Source organism: Melozone crissalis, unplaced genomic scaffold, assembly GCF_028551555.1.
Source record: "Melozone crissalis strain CALT ecotype California unplaced genomic scaffold, PUWL_Pcris_2 ptg000107l_1, whole genome shotgun sequence".
NCBI classification, from domain to species: Eukaryota; Metazoa; Chordata; class Aves; order Passeriformes; family Passerellidae; genus Melozone; species Melozone crissalis.
Window position 1 is genome coordinate 1 of NW_026535884.1, and position 14,152 is coordinate 14,152.

The following is a 14,152-nucleotide window of genomic DNA, read 5'->3' on the forward strand; positions in this document are numbered from 1 at the left end:
TTTTTCCCCAAAAACCCAGGAAAACTGCCCCTAAATCTGCCCCTTTTGCCCCTGAATTCTGGGAAAACTGCCCCAAAATCATCTCTTTTTCCCCCCAAATCCACCTCTTTCACCTCCAAAATCCAGGGAAAACTGCCCCAAATCCACCCCTTTCACCCCCAAAATCCGCCTTTTTTATCCCACATCTACCCCTTTAGTCCAAATCCACCCCTTTTTCCCAAAATCCAGGAAAACTGCCCTTAAATCTGCCCCTTTTGTCCCAAATTCTGGGAAAACTGCCCCAAAATCTGTCCCTTTTGCCCCCAAATCCACCCCTTCTCCTTCAAAACCCACCCCTTATTCCCCCAAATCTGCCCCTTTTACCCCTAAATTCTGGGAGAACAGTCCCAAAATCCCGGTTTTTCCCCCAAAATTCCCGTTTTCCCCGCAGAGAGCGGCTCCGTGTTCGCCTTCGGGGAGAACAAGCTGGGCCAGCTGGGGCTGGGGAACCAGACGGACGCCGTGCCCAGCCCCACCCAGGTACCGACCCCAAACCCCAATTTGGGGGAAATTCCAGGGATTTTGGGGCTTCTGGTGACAAATTCCCTAAAAACCCCCCAGGGTGCACAATTCCCTCCCAGCCGGGAGCCGTTTCCAGATGTGGTGGGATTTGGAAATGGAATTTTTGAGGATTTTAGGGATTTTCTGATCGAAGTTCCTTTGGTTTTCCCATTTCCCAAATTTTTTGGTCCTGTTTTTCCAGCTTTTTCCGCAGGTCAGGGATTTCCCATGGAAATTTTCCCTTTTATCCTTTTTCCTGTGTTTTCTGATCCCGTTTTTCCTGCTTTTTGTGCAGATCAAGGATTTCCTGTGGAAATTCCCCTCTTTTCCCACATTTCTTCAATCCTGTTTTTCCTGCTTTTCCCATGTTTTTCTGATCCCTTTCTATCTGCTCTTCCCATGTCCTTGATCCCATTTTCCCTGCCAATCAGGGGTTTCCCATGGAAATTCCCCATTTTACCCTTTTTTCCTGGCCTTTCTGATCACATTTTTCCAGCTTTTCCCACATTTCTGATACCGATTTTTCTCAGTTTGTCTGATCTCATTTTTCTGGATTTTCCCAAATTTCTCATCCCCATTTTCCCAGGTTTTTCTGATCTCATTTTTCTGGATTTTCCCAAATTTCTGATCCCTCTTTTCCCATTTTCCCAGGTTTTTCTGATGCCATTTTCCAGCTTTTCCTGTTTTTCTGATCCCCATTTTCCCCTTTTCCCAGGTTTTTCTGATCCCATTTTTCCAGGTTTTCCTGTTTTTCTGATCCCCATTTTCCAGGTTTTTCTGATCCCATTTTCCAGCTTTTGCTGTGTTTCTGATCCCTGTTTCCCCCTTTTCCAGGTTTTTCTGATCCCATTTTTCTGGCTTTTCTTGTGTTTCTGATCCCCATTTTCCTCTTTTTCCTCTGTTTTTCTGATCCATTTTTTCAGCTGTTCCTGTGTTTCTGATCCCCATTTTCCCTTTTTCCAAGTTTTTCTGATCCCATTTTTCCAACTTTTCCTGTGTTTCTGATCCCCATTTTCCCCTTTTTCCCCCTTTTCCAGGTTTTTCTGATCCCATTTTCCAGCTTTTCCTGTGTTTCTGATCCCCATTTTTGTTCTTCTCCCACATTTCTGATCCCATTTTCCCAGTTTTTCTGATGCCCTTTCCCATTTTCCCGGTTTTTCTGATCCCCCTTTCCCATTTTCCCAGATTTCCTGACCCCGTTCCCGTTTTTTCCAGATCCTGTACAATGGGCAGCCGATCTCCAAGCTGGGCTGCGGGGCCGAGTTCAGCATGGTCATGGACTGCAAGGGGAACCTGTATTCCTTCGGGTGCCCCGAGTACGGCCAGCTGGGTACGGGATTTGGGATCAATCCATGGGAATGGGATCATCCCATGGGAACCTGTATTCCTTTGGGTGCCTCGAGTACGGCCAGCTGGGTACGGGATTTGGGATCAATCCATGGGAATGGGATCATCCCATGGGATCCTGTATTCCTTTGGGTGCCTCGAGTACGGCCAGCTGGGTACGGGATTTGGGATCAATCCATGGGAATGGGATCATCCCATGGGATCCTGTATTCCTTTGGGTGCCTCAAGTACGGCCAGCTGGGTATGGGATTTGGGATCCATGGGATCACACCATGGAATCACCCAGTGGGAATGGGATTTGGGATCATCCCATGGCAATGGGATTTGGGATCACCCCATGGGAATGGGATCACCCTATGGGAACCTGTATTCCTTCGGGTGCCCCGAGTACGGCCAGCTGGGTATGGGATTTGGGATCATTCCATGGGAATGGGATTTGGGATCATCCCATGGCAATGGGATTTGGGATCATCCCATGGGATCCTGTATTCCTTTGGGTGCCTCGAGTACGGCCAGCTGGGTACGGGATTTGGGATCTATGGGGTCACACCATGGATCACCCAGTGGGAATGGGATTTGGGATCATCCCATGGGAATGGGATTTGGGATCATCCCGTGGGAACCTGTATTCCTATGAGTGTCCTGAGTATGGCCAGCTGGCTATGGGGTTTGGGATTATCCCCATGGGAATGGGATTTGGGATCACCCCATGGGAATGGGATTTGGGATCATCCCATGGGAACGGGATTTGGGATCATCCCATGAGAATGGGATCACCACATGGGATCACCCCACGGGAACCTGTATTCCTTTGCGTGTCCGGAGTATGGCCAGCTGGGTATGGGATTTGGGCTTATCCCATGGGATCATCCAGTGGAATTTGAGATCATCCCATGGGATCATCCAGTGAGATTGGGGCTGGTTTGGGATCATCCTGTGGGATTAGGGCTGGTTTGGGATCATCCTGTGGAGTGGGGGCAGTTTGGCACGATCCCATGGGATCGGGGTGGTTCAGGATCATCCCATGGGGTCAGGGCGGTTCAGGATCATCCCATGGGATTGGGGCGGTTCCAGATGATCCCATGAGATGAGGTGGTTTGGGATGACCCTGTGGGATGGGGGCAGTTCAGGATGATCCTGTGGGATGGGGGCAGTTTGGGATGACCCCAAGGGATGGAGCTGTTCAGGATCACCCCACTGGATTGGGGCAGTTTGGGATGATCCCATGAGATTGGGGCAGTTCACTATGACCCCATGGGATTGGGGCAGTTCAAGGTCACCCTATGGGGTCTGGGTGGTTCGGGATGATCCCATGGAATTGGGGCAGTTTTAGGATGATCCTGCAGGATCAGGGCAGTTCGGGATCGCCCCGCAGGATGGGGTGGTTTGGGATGACTCTGTGGGATCGGGGCGGTTCGGGTTCACCCCATGGGATCGGGGTGGTTCAGGATGATCCTGCAGGATGGGGTAGTTTGGGATGACCCTGTGGGGTGTGGGTGGTTCAGGATGATCCCATGGAATCGGGGCAGTTTCAGGATGACCCTGCAGGATCGGGGAGGTTCGGGATGACCCCATGGGATCAGGGTGGTTCAGGATGACCCCGCAGGGTGGGGTCAGTTCTGGATGACCCCACAGGATCGGGGCAGTTTGGGATGACCCTGAGAGATGGGGCTGTTCAGGATGACCCCATGGGATTGGGGTGGTTCGGGATGATCCCATGAGATTGGGGCAGTTTGGGATGACCCTATGGGATTGGGGCAGTTCAGGATCACTCTGTGGGGTCGGGGGTTCAGGATGACCCCACAGGATTGGGGTGGTTCAGGATGATCCCATGGGATTGGGGCAGTTCAGGATCACTCTATTGGGTCTGGGTAGTTCGGGATGATCCCATGGAATCGGGGCAGTTTTGGGATGATCCCATGGGATCAGGGTGGTTCAGGATGACCCCCCACAGGATTGGGGCACTTAGGGATCACCCCATGGGATTGGAGCGGTTCGGGATGACCCTGTGGGGTCAGGGCAGTTTGGGATGACTCCATGGGGTCGGGGTGGTTTGGATGACCCCACAGGACGCTCAGGCCGGCTGTGCCCCGTTCCCGTTGCAGGGCACAATTCCGACGGGAAGTTCATCGCGCGGGCGCAGCGCATCGAGTACGACTGCGAGCTGCTGCCGCGGCGCGTGGCGCTCTTCGTGGAGCGCACCAAGGACGGGCAGGTGCTGCCCGTGCCCAACGTCGTGGTCAGGGACGTGGCCTGCGGGGCCAACCACACGGTACGGAACGTGGGATCGGGAATATGGATTGGGATAACGGGAATGGGTCAGGGGCGTGGCCTGCGGGGCCAACCACACGGTACGGGAACGTGGGATCGGGAATATGGGATTGGGATAACGGGAATGGGTCAGGGGCGTGGCCTGCGGGGCCAACCACACGGTACGGGAACGTGGGATCGGGAATATGGGATTGGGATAACGGGAATGGTCAGGGGCGTGGCCTGCGGGGCCAACCACACGGTACGGGAACGTGGGATCGGGAATATGGGATTGGGATAACGGGAATGGGTCAGGGGCGTGGCCTGCGGGGCCAACCACACGGTACGGGAACGTGGGATCGGGAATATGGATTGGGATAACGGGAATGGGTCAGGGGCGTGGCCTGCGGGGCCAACCACACGGTACGGGAACGTGGGATCGGGAATATGGGATTGGGATAACGGGAATGGGTCAGGGGCGTGGCCTGCGGGGCCAACCACACGGTACGGGAACGTGGGATCGGGAATATGGGATTGGGATAACGGAATGGGTCAGGGACGTGGCCTGTGGGGCCAACCACATGGTACGGGAATGTGGGAATATGGGATTGGGATAATGGGGTTGGGAATATGGGATTGGATCAGGGACATGGCCTGCAGGGCCAACCACACGGTATGGGAATGTGGGATTGGGATAATGGGATCGGGATAACGGGAATGGGTCAGGGACGTGCCTGTGGGGCCAACCACATGGTATGGGAATGTGGGAATGTGGGATAATGGGATTTGGAATAGGGGGATGGGTCAGGGACGTGGCCTGTGGGGCCAACCATACAGTGTGGGAATAGGGAATATGGGATTGGGATAATGGGAATGTGGGAATGGGTCAGGCATGTGGGACCAACCACAGGGTACGGGAATAGGGGAATGGATAATGGGATCAGGATAATGGGAATGGGTCAGGGACATAGCCTGCTGGCCAGCCACTCAGTATGGGAAGGTGGGAATGGGATAATGAATTGGGAATATGGGAATGGGTCAGGGACGTGGCCTTTGGGGCCAGCACACAGTACAGGAATGTGGGATTGGGATAATGGGATTGGGATAACGGGAATGGGTCAGGGACATGCCTGCCGGGCCAACCACACAGTACAGGAGTATGGGATCAGGATTGTGGGAATGGGTGCAGGAATGGGAATGGGAGAGGGAGAATGGACAGAAATGGGAGAGGGCAGCTCTCAGCCCCTGCCCCCCCATTCCCAGCTGGGGCTGCATTCCCAGGAATGTATTTTCCTGGGATTTGGTATCTCTGAACCCCTGCTCCCTCCCTCCATCCCAGCCAGTGCCGGATTCCCAGAAGCGCGTGTTCTCCTGGGATTTGGGGTTTGGGATTTGGGATCTGAGGCTGTTTTCCCTGTTTCCCAGCTGGTGCTGGATTCCCAGAAGCGTGTGTTCTCCTGGGATTTAGGATCTGGGATCTGGGATTTGGAATTTGAGGCTGTTTTCCCTGTTTCCCAGCTGGTGCTGGATTCCCAGAAGCGGCGTGTTCTCCTGGGGCTTTTGGGATCTGGGGATTGGGATTTGGTGTCTGGGATTTGGATCTGAGGCTGTTTTCCCTGTCCCATCCCAGCTGGTGCTGGACTCCCAGAAGCACGTGTTCCCCTGGGATTTGGGATTTGGAATTTGGGATTTGGGATCTCTGAGGCTGTTTTCCCTGTGTCCCAGCTGGTGCTGGATTCCCAGAAATGCGTGTTCTCCTGGGGCTTTGGGATCTGGGATTTGGGATCTCTGAGGCTGTTTTCCCTGTTTTCCCTGTGTCCCAGCTGGTGCTGGATTCCCAGAAGCGCGTGTTCTCCTGGGGCTTTGGGGTTTGGGATTTGGGATCTGAGGCTGTTTTCCCTGTTTCCCAGCTGTGCTGGACTCCCAGAAGCACGTGTTCCCCTGGGATTTGGGATTTGGAATTTGGGATTTGGGATCTCTGAGGCTGTTTTCCCTGTGTCCCAGCTGGTGCTGGATTCCCAGAAATGCGTGTTCTTTTGGGATCTGGGATTTGGGATCTCTGAGGCTGTTTTCCCTGTGTCCCAGCTGGTGCTGGACTCCCAGAAGCGCGTGTTCTCCTGGGGCTTTGGGATCTGGGATTTGGGATCTGAGGCTGTTTTCCCTGTTTTCCCTGTGTCCCAGCTGGTGCTGGACTCCCAGAAGCGCGTGTTCTCCTGGGATTTGGGGTTTGGGATTTGGGATCTGAGGCTGTTTTCCCTGTTTTCCCTGTGTCCCAGCTGGTGCTGGACTCCCAGAAGCGCGTGTTCTCCTGGGGCTTTGGGATCTGGGATTTGGGATCTGAGGCTGTTTTCCCTGTTTTCCCTGTTTCCCAGCTGGTGCTGGATTCCCAGAAGCGCGTGTTCTCCTGGGGCTTTGGTATCTGGGATTTGGGATTTTAGGCTGTTTTCCCTGTGTCCCAGCTGGTGCTGGACTCCCAGAAGCGCGTGTTCTCCTGGGGCTTTGGGATCTGGGATTTGGGATCTGAGGCTATTTTCCCTGTTTTCCCTGTGTCCCAGCTGGTGCTGGACTCCCAGAAGCGCGTGTTCTCCTGGGGCTTTGGTGGCTACGGGCGCCTGGGCCACGCGGAGCAGAAGGACGAGATGGTTCCCAGGCTGGTGAAGCTCTTCGACTTCCCGGGGCGCGGCGCCGCCCAGATCTACGCGGGATACACCTGCTCCTTCGCCGTCAGCGAGACCGGTGCGAACTCGGGATCTGGGATTTGGGAATGCCGGGAGGCGATGGCAGCGAGATGGGGGGATTTGGGAATGCCAGAGATGCTGGGGGGGGGGGGGGGGGTGGCAGCAAGATGGGTGGGACACAGGATTTGGGATTCGGGAATGCCAGGGGGATGGCAGCGAGATGAGTGGAATATGGGATCTGGGATATGGTAGTGCTGGGAGGATGGCAGTGAGACTGGTGAGATACGGGATCAGGATTCAGGAATGCTGGGGGGGATGGCAGCAAAATGGTGGGAATGCAGGATCTGGGATTTGGGAATGCTGGGGGAGGTAGCAGCGAGACGGATGGGATTTGGGATTTGGGAATGCTGGGGGGGATGGCAACGAGATGGGTGGGATACAGGATTTGGGAATGCCAGGGGGATGGCAGCGAGAAGGGTGGATACGGAATTTGGGATTTGAGAATGCAGGGGGGATGGCAGTGAGATGGGTGGGATTTGGGATATGGGATTCGGGATTTGGGAATGCCGGGGGGATGGCAGTGAGACGGGTGGAATTCGAGATTCAGGAATGGCAGGGGAGATGGCAGCAAGATGGGTGGGATTCAGGATTTGGGAATGCCAGGAATGACGGGGGAGTGGCAGTGAGATGGGTGGGGATCTGGGATTTGGGAATGCTGGGGGGGGGATGGTAGTAAGATGGGTAAGATGGGGTTTGGGATACAGGATATGGGAATGCTGTAGGGGATGGCAGTGAGATGTGTGGGGATCTGGGATTTGGGATTCGGGAATGCTAGGGGGATGGCAATGAGACAGGTAGGATACAGGATTGGGATTTGGGAATGCTGGGGGGATGATGGCAGTGACATGGGTGGGATACGGGATTGGGATTCAGGAATGCCGGAGGGATGGCAGTGACATGGATGGGGATCTGGGATTTGGGAATGCCAGGGGGATGGCAGTGAGACAGGTGGGATACGGGATTTGGGATTTGGGAATGCCAGGGGGATGGCAGCGAGACGGGTAGGATACAGGATCGGGATTTGGGAATTCTGGGGGGATGGCAGTGAGATGGGTGGGGATTCAAGATTCAGGATTTGGGAATGCCGGGGGATGGCAACGAGATGAGTGGGATATGGGATCTGGGATATGGGAATGCCGAGGGGGATGGCAGTGAGATGGGTGAGATACAGGATTTGGGATTTGGGAATGCTGGGGGATGGCAGCAAGACAGGTGGGATACAGGATTTGGGAATGCTGAGGGTGATGGCAGAAGATGGATGGGAATACAGAATCTGGGATTTGGGAATGCTGGGGGAAATGGCAGTGGGACAGATGGGAATTTGGGATCTGGGAATGCTGGGGGGCTGTCAGTGAAACAGGTGTGAATTTGGGATTTGGGAGTGCTGAAGGGGGGCCGGCAACGAGACAGGTGGGAATGCCAGGATCCCAGGATTTGGGAATGCTGGGAGAAAGGTGGACTGACATGTGGGAGATTCCCAGGGATTTGGGAACTCCAGGGAGCCATGGCCTGATAGGTGGGATCCCAGAGATCCCTGACATGTGGGATTCCTGGGATTCGGGAATTCTGGGGGATCTGAGCCTTGACAGATGGGATTGCTGGGATCCCTGACAGTTGGGATTCCCAGGATTCGGGAATTCCGGGCTCCGTGCCCTGACAGGTGGGATTGCTGGGATTTGGAATTCTGGAATATGGGATCCCTGACTCGTGGGATTGCTTTGATCCCTGACAGTTGGGGTTCCCAGGATTTGGGAATTCCGGGCTCCATGCCCTGACAGGTGGGGTTCCTGGGATCCCTGACAGCTGGGATTCCCGGGATTTGGGAATTCTGGGATCTGGGATCCCTGACAGGTGGGGTTCCTGGGATCCCTGACAGCTGGGATTCCCGGGATTTGGGAATTCCGGGCTCCGTGCCCTGACAGGCTCCCTTGCAGGTGGGCTGTTCTTCTGGGGTGCCACCAACACCTCCCGGGAGTCCACCATGTACCCCAAGGCCGTGCAGGACCTGTGCGGGTGGAAGATCCGCAGCCTGGCCTGCGGGTGAGTGTGGATACGGGAATTCCCACCCCAGATCCCGGGATCTGGGCCCTGGGACACTCAGGGATCAGGGATCGCCTCCCTTGCAGGAAGAGCTCCGTCATCGTGGCGGCCGACGAGAGCACCATCAGCTGGGGGCCCTCGCCACCTTCGGGGAGCTGGTAATGAATGACACCCCAAAAAAAAACCCAAATAAACCCCAAATAACACCCCAAATCCCGCAAAGTGACACCCCAAACACCCCAAACTGACACGCCAAACCCACCGTCAGCTGGGGGCCCTCGCCCGCCTTCGGGGAGCTGGTACTGAATGACACCCCAAAAAACCCAAAAACCCCAAATGACACCCCAAATTCCCCAACTGACACCACAAATCCCCCAACCTCTGACATCCCCAAACCCACTATCAGCTGGGGACCCTCAGCCCCCTTCAGGAACTGAAACTCAATGATACCCCAAAAAAAAACCCAAATAAAACCCCAAATAACACCCCAAATCCCCCAAACTGACACCCCAAATCCACCATCAGCTGGGGCCCTCACCGACCTTTGGGGAGCTGGTACCAACACCCCAAAAACCCCAAGTAAAATCCCAAATCCCCCAAAGTGACACCCTTAATACCCCAAGGAACCCCAAACTGACACCTCAAACCCACCATCAGCTGGGGGCCCTCGTGCACCCTTGGGGAGCTGGTACTGACACCCCAAAACCCCAAAATGACACCCCAAATGACGCCCCAAATCCCCCAAACCATGTGGCCCGGCCCCTCTGGCCCCACTGAGCATTCCCTGTCCATGGGATGTTCCCACAGGGATGTGGGGACCACAAACCCAAATCCCCAAAGGGACACCCCAAATCCCCCAAACCCTGGGGCCTTACTGAGCATTCCTGTCCGTGGCATGTTCCCACAGGGATATGGGGATGACAAACCCAAATCCCCCCAAAGGGACACCCCAAAACCCCAAATCCCCCAAACCCCAGAGCCCCACTGAGCATTCCCTGTCCATGGGATGTTCCCACAGGGATATGGGGACCACAAACCCAAATCCCCCAAAGGGACACCCCAAATCCCCAAACCCTGGGGCCTTACTGAGCATTCCCTGTCCATGGGATGTTCCCACAGGGATATGGGGACCACAAACCCAAATCGTCCACGGCGGCGCAGGAGGTGAAAACCCTGGACGGGATCTACACCGAGCAGGTGAGGGCACCCCACAGGGCTTGGGGTGGGGGATACATGGAGGGGGGGCTCATCCACCTGTGGGGTGATGGGAGGGACATACGGGGACTCATTTGGGGTGGCTGAGGCTGTTGTGAGCTCATCCCACCTGTGGGGTGATGGGGGGACATATGGACACTCATTTGGGGTGGCTGAGGCCGTGCCGAGCTCCTCACACCCATGGGGTGCTGGAGAGGGGCACCTGCATTCCCCTGAAATAATTTGGGGTGTCTGAGGCTGTGCCAAGCTCATCCCACCCATTCCCCTAAAATGAATAGGGACACTGAGACCCTACACAGCCCATCCCACCTGTGGGGTGATGCAGGGAGACCCTTCCCTAAAATGAACAGGAATGGAAGCCCTCTCAGGGATGTGGGGCCATCCCATGGAATAAATAGGGACACTGAGGCCATGCACAGCTCATCACACCTGTGGGGTGAGGGAGGAGCACCTGAATCCCCCTAAAATAAATAAAGGAGGCTCATGGCACCTGTGGAGTGATGGAGAGAGGATACAAGGGGCCATTCCCTAAAATAATTTGGGGTGGCTGAGACTGTGCCAAGCTCATCACACCTGTGGGGTGAGGGAGGGAGCACCTGGATCCCCCCAAAATAAATAGATGGAGGTGATGGAGAGAGGATACAAGGAGCCATTCCCTAAAATAGTTTGGGGTGGCTGAGACTCCACACAGCTCGTCACACCCCTGGGGTGAGGGAGGGAGGGCAGGGGGGACCCTCCCCATGGATAAACCCAGGGGTGAGGCCATGCCCAGCTCATGACACCCATGGGGTGATGGAGAGAGGGCATGGGAGGGCTGGTCCCTAAATTAAACAGAGAAACTGAGGCCGTTCCCTAAATTAAACAGGAGGCCATTCCCTAAATTAAACAGGGAAACTGAGGCTGTGCCCATCACATCCATGGGGTCGTGGAGAGGGCACACGGGGCTATTCCCTAAAATAAATGGGGAAACTGAGGCCATTCCCTAAATTAAGCAGGGAAACTGGGGCCATACTCAACTCATCACATCCATGGGGTCGTGGAGAGGGCACACGGGGCTATTCCCTAAAATAAATGGGGAAACTGAGGCCATTCCCTAAATTAAGCAGGGAAACTGGGGCCATACTCAACTCATCACTTCCATGGGGTCATGGAGAGGGCACACGGGGCTATTCCCTAAAATAAACAGGGAAACTGAGGCCGTGCCCAGCTCGTGACACCCCTGGGGCCCTCCCCTAAAGCAAACAGGGCAGTGAGGCCGTGCACAGCTCATCCCACCTGTGGGTGATGCAGGGAGGGCACCAGGAGCTGTTCCTAAAATAAACGGGGAATGAACTGAGGCTGTGCACAGCTCATCAGATCCAGGGGGCCCTCCCATAAAACAAACAGGGAAACTGAGGCCGTGACACCCACGGGTGATGTGTGTGAATCCCCTTTAAATAAACCCAGGGCTGAGGCCATACACGACTCATGACACCAGGATCCAATCCCTAAAATAAACAGGGACACTGGGGCTGTGCCCAGCCTGTGACACCCATGGGTGCCCTGCAGGGGGTGCAGGGCCCTTCCCTAAAACTCCCTTGGGATGCTCCAGCCCAGCCTGGATCCCAGCAGGCAGGCGGGATCCTGGGAAGGCTCTGGGTCCCTCAGCTCCCCTTTCACTTTTCCATGGGCAGTGTCCGCTCCCGGGTGACCCTTCCCAGTTCAGTTCCCAGTTCCATGGGCGCTCCCACTCCAGCTGACCCATTCCCGGTTCCATGGGTATTCCAGCTGACCCATTCCCAGTTCTGTGGCTACTCCCACTCCCAGCTGACCCATTCCCGGTTCCATGGGTATTCCAGCTGACCCATTCCCGTTCCAGGTGGCCATGAGCTGTTCGCACTCCCACCTGACCCATTGCTGTTCCAGGTCTCTGTGGGCTATTCCCAACTGACCCATTCCCATTCCAGGCAGCCATGGGCTATTCCCATTACTGTTCCCATTCCTGTTCCCATTCCTGTTCCAGGTGCCCATGAGCTATTCCCACTCCCATTCCTGTTCCCATTCCCATTCCTGTTCCCTTTCTCATTCCAGGCAGCCATGGGCTATTCCCATTCCCATTCCTGGTGGCCATGGGCTATTCCCATTCCCAGCTGACCCATTCCCTTTCCCATTCCAGGTGGCCATGGGCTATTCCCATTCCCATTCCAGGTGCCCATGGGCTATTCCCATTCCTGTTCCCATTCCCGTTCCAGGCAGCCATGGGCTATTCCCATTCCCATTCGTGGTGGCCATGGGCTATTCCCATTCCCAGCTGATCCATTCCCATTCCAGGTGGCCATGGGCTATTCCCATTCCTGTTCCAGGTGGCCATGGGCTATTCCCATTCCCAGCTGACCCATTCCCTTTCCCATTCCAGGTGGCCATGGGCTATTCCCATTCCCATTCCAGGTGCCCATGGGCTATTCCCATTCCTGTTCCCATTCCCGTTCCAGGTGGCCATGGGCTATTCCATTCCCAGCTGACCCATTCCCTTTCCCATTCCAGGTGGCCATGGCTATTTCCATTCCCGTTCCAGGTGGCCATGGGCTATTCCCATTCCCAGCTGACCCATTCCCATTCCCATTCCAGGTAGCCATGGGCTATTCCCATTCCTGTTCCCATTCCCGTTCCAGGTGGCCATGGGCTATTCCCACTCCCTGGTGATCGCCCGGGACGAGTCGGAGGCGGAGCAGGAGAAGCTGCGGAAGCTCCCGGAGTACAACCCCCGCACCCTCTGAGGGGCCCCGATCCCGATCCCGATCCCGCTTCTCCATCCCGGCCGCCGTGCTCCCTCCCCGCTCCCGCACTCCCAGCCCTCGGCGGGGTCGCTCCCACCCCCATTCCCGGCTTTTGGAATTCCCCACCGGGCCTCCCGGCACGTCCCACCCCGGGTTTTGTAGGTCTGGCCTTGAATTGTTTTTTATTTTATTTGTATTTTTCCGCAGCTTTTTTTTACTGTTTCCCGTTTTTCCAGCCCCGAATCTCCGCGGGCTGCCGGCTCGGGATCACTTTGGGGATCTGATCCCGGCTTGGGATCCCTTTAGGGATCTGGGATCCCTAAAGAGCAGCTGCCAACACCTGGTTTTTCCCCTATATTCCCATTTTTTTCACCCCAATATTCCCATTTTTCCCCCCAATATTCCCATTTTTTGCTGGTTTTCCCTACTCTGGGTGCTACAGTTTTTGGGATTTCCCCCCTCCCAGCCCTCCAGCATCCGCAGGGATCCCGGATCCCATCCCAGCAGCATTCCCGGGCTCCCCACCCTCGCCCACCCCGGGGACATCTCAGGGATCACGAGGGGAGTCCCAAAGGAATTTTTTTCCGGGAATTCGGGGGTTTTTTTCCTTCTGGCGGATGGTTTGGCCCGGGATCAGCCGGAATTCCCACATTCCCAGTTCCCTCCGTGCCAGGTCACTGTGCTGGAATCTCGAGGTGCCTTCAGGAGCAGAGCCCGGCTCTGCCCCGCGCGCATTCCCGCTCCCTTCGGGCCGTTTTTAGGGATTCTCCTGGATTTTTCCATGGATTTTTGCTCCTTCCCATCTCCCCCGGGGCGGCGCTCGGGGAGTTTGCAGTAAAAAAAAATGGGTTTGGTCAATTTTTGGGATCGGGGGTCGTTTTCCAGGGGCTTTGGAGAGGGGAGATCCCAGCTGGGGGGAAAATCCCAAATCCCACTTTTTTAGCAGTGTTTAGGGTGGAAATCACCAAAACCCTGCTTGGAGCCCCAAAAGCTGTGGGGTGGGGGGGTCATTCCCACATTCCAGAGGGGCCATTCCCGAGGAATCCCAGATTCGGGAAGGATTCCAGGAGGCTCATTCCTGCATTTCGGGGAATTCTCAGCTCGAGGGGTCATTCCTCGGGAATTCCCAGGGTTCAGGAAGGATCTGGGGGTGCTGTTCCCACATTCCCATGGGGCCATTCCTACACTTCCATGGGGCCATTCCCGCATTCCCAGGAAATTCCCAGATTTGGGAAGGATCCAGGAGGGTCATTTCTGCAATTCCTG

The 14,152-nt window shown here is 55.6% G+C and overlaps 1 protein-coding gene across 1 annotated transcript; it reads left to right on the forward strand.

The window, feature by feature from the left end:
• Positions 1 to 384: 384 nt before the first annotated feature.
• On the forward strand, positions 385 to 13,787 carry RCC2 (regulator of chromosome condensation 2; the record flags this gene model as incomplete). Its single annotated transcript, XM_054292102.1, has 9 exons — positions 385 to 519; positions 1,756 to 1,870; positions 3,993 to 4,159; positions 6,693 to 6,873; positions 8,810 to 8,915; positions 9,002 to 9,046; positions 9,443 to 9,470; positions 10,035 to 10,112; positions 12,782 to 13,787. Coding segments are annotated over 9 exons (960 nt in total), but the record flags the coding sequence as incomplete, so codon positions are not given.
• Between the last annotated feature and the right edge of the window lie 365 nt (positions 13,788 to 14,152).